We start from the raw sequence: 1,762 nt of genomic DNA, 5'->3' as shown, positions 1-1,762 counted from the left end.
CACAATATCTACATGTAACAGAATTCAACTTGTACCCCCTAAATCTATTAAAATAAAAAATAAAATAAAAATAAAACAACAAAAAATGGAATTGAGTTAAATTGTAGGACCCCCAGTTAGTGTGTGGGGGTGTCTGGAAATTGTTAGTGTCTGGAAATTGCTTTGATGTGGAAAAACCCCAGGTATCTGGTATTGGAAGTGTAGAGGTAGAGGAAGCAGGAGTTTTCTTTTACTTCTCACGTGGACCTTTTGCCTCTGCACTTTGGAAACCCAAGAGCTCATTCCTCCCCTTCTTATCAATGGAACTGGCTCTAGGCGCTGCCCAAGGAATGCCTCAGACACGGCAGGCCTGACCCAAACCAGCAGAGGGGCTCGGGTTATCTGGGTTGACTTGTCTACACTGTCGACGACCAGCTTTACTCTGGCAGTGTCCACCTGAATCAAGAACGCAGGAAAGTTGGGATAGTGGAGGGAAAGCCCCCGTAAGCCTGTGTTCAGAATGTTTGTCTTGATAGCGTTTAAGGATCTTGGAAGAGCAAGTGCGTAACTTGGAGTCAGTCCCTACAGAAACCCAGAAGAATCCTCGTCACATGCAGTGTCAGCCAAGCACACGCAGTGTCAGCCAAGCACGGGGTGGACCCTGTTTCCTAAGAGCTCGAGCCGGGCGGCTCTTGTCTGGATAAACAGCTTCTTCAGCCTGAACAAATGCAGCCGACTGGCTGGTTCTTTGGGGCTTAGATAAAAGGTGAGAGGTGCACACAGTTGGGGCAGGGGACTCTTTTGGTTTTAATTAATTGTCTCTGAGAACATGAACGAGGTTACAAGTTCAGAGCCAATGCCAGTCAATTTCTGCCCTGAGATGTTGAATCTAAGTCAGTGAGTAGTTTGCTAGTTGCTCATTAGCACCAAGAATTGCCTAAATCAAAGTCAAGGGCACTCGTTTTGAAAGTTGGGCTTTCATTTTGATTTTATTAACTTTTCAAGTATTTAAGGCAAAAAGTGATTGTCCTTTGTAGCCCTTGTGGGCATCTTCTCTTTCGAGAGGCCCCGGGTGTCTGTGTTCCTGCCCAGCTCTCTGTCCTTATGCAGAGGGCATTCGGGAGCTGCCTTGGAAACCCGTTCTCCCGCCTCCCGGCTCTGTTTGCTTTGGAGTTTTATCAAGAAGGGGCAGGATGGGAGGCTCTGCTTGTATGCTGAAGATGTCAGGCACACCCCCTGACCTTTCTTCCAGCAAAACGGCTCTGATAAGTGGGAAAGCCTTGAGCCTGGAGACCCACAGACACGCTGGATGAGTCATTCATACAGAAATCCCTTGGGCAATCTCCTCCACGGGGCTCAGCGCCCGGCTCTGGAGGCGAGCCCTCTGGCCCGGACACCGGCTTCCCGGTGCTGCAGACATGGCCAACGGGACCAACGCCTCCACCCCGTACTACAGCTATGAATACTACCTGGACTACCTGGACCTCATTCCTGTGGACGAGAAGAAGCTGAAAGCCCACAAACGTAAGTCTGAACTAGGGAAACCGGGCAGGCAGGGGGGTGGCCCAAATGACTGGGCACTCCTGGCCTTTTCTGTATTCACTTAACTCCAGTAGATGTAAGCAACGGGTAAGCAACGATATGGCCAGTGCACACGTAGACATAAATGAATGGGGCTTGGGGGCAAAATTGTATCTCTCATCTTCTGTACTAACTTTGGAATCACCCTGCTAAGAAACTAAGACACTTTGGAAGCAGAATTTTTTTTTTTTTTTTTTTTTTT

At 48.4% G+C, this 1,762-nt stretch overlaps 1 protein-coding gene across 1 annotated transcript in view; it reads left to right on the top strand.

Annotated features, from left to right (window-relative positions):
- The first annotated feature begins 1,397 nt into the window (after window positions 1-1,397).
- The window catches only part of MRAP (melanocortin 2 receptor accessory protein), a 23,257-nt gene continuing 22,892 nt past the window's right edge, over window positions 1,398-1,762 (top strand). Inside the window, 1 exon segment of the mRNA XM_012657407.1 lies at window positions 1,398-1,503. Coding sequence (XP_012512861.1) covers window positions 1,398-1,503 — 106 coding nt within the window.

The sequence above is a fragment of the Propithecus coquereli genome, unplaced genomic scaffold (genome assembly GCF_000956105.1).
Source record: "Propithecus coquereli isolate 6110/MARCELLA unplaced genomic scaffold, Pcoq_1.0 Scaffold54, whole genome shotgun sequence".
Lineage (NCBI taxonomy): Eukaryota > Metazoa > Chordata > Mammalia > Primates > Indriidae > Propithecus > Propithecus coquereli.
This window is presented reverse-complemented; position numbering and strand designations above follow the sequence as displayed.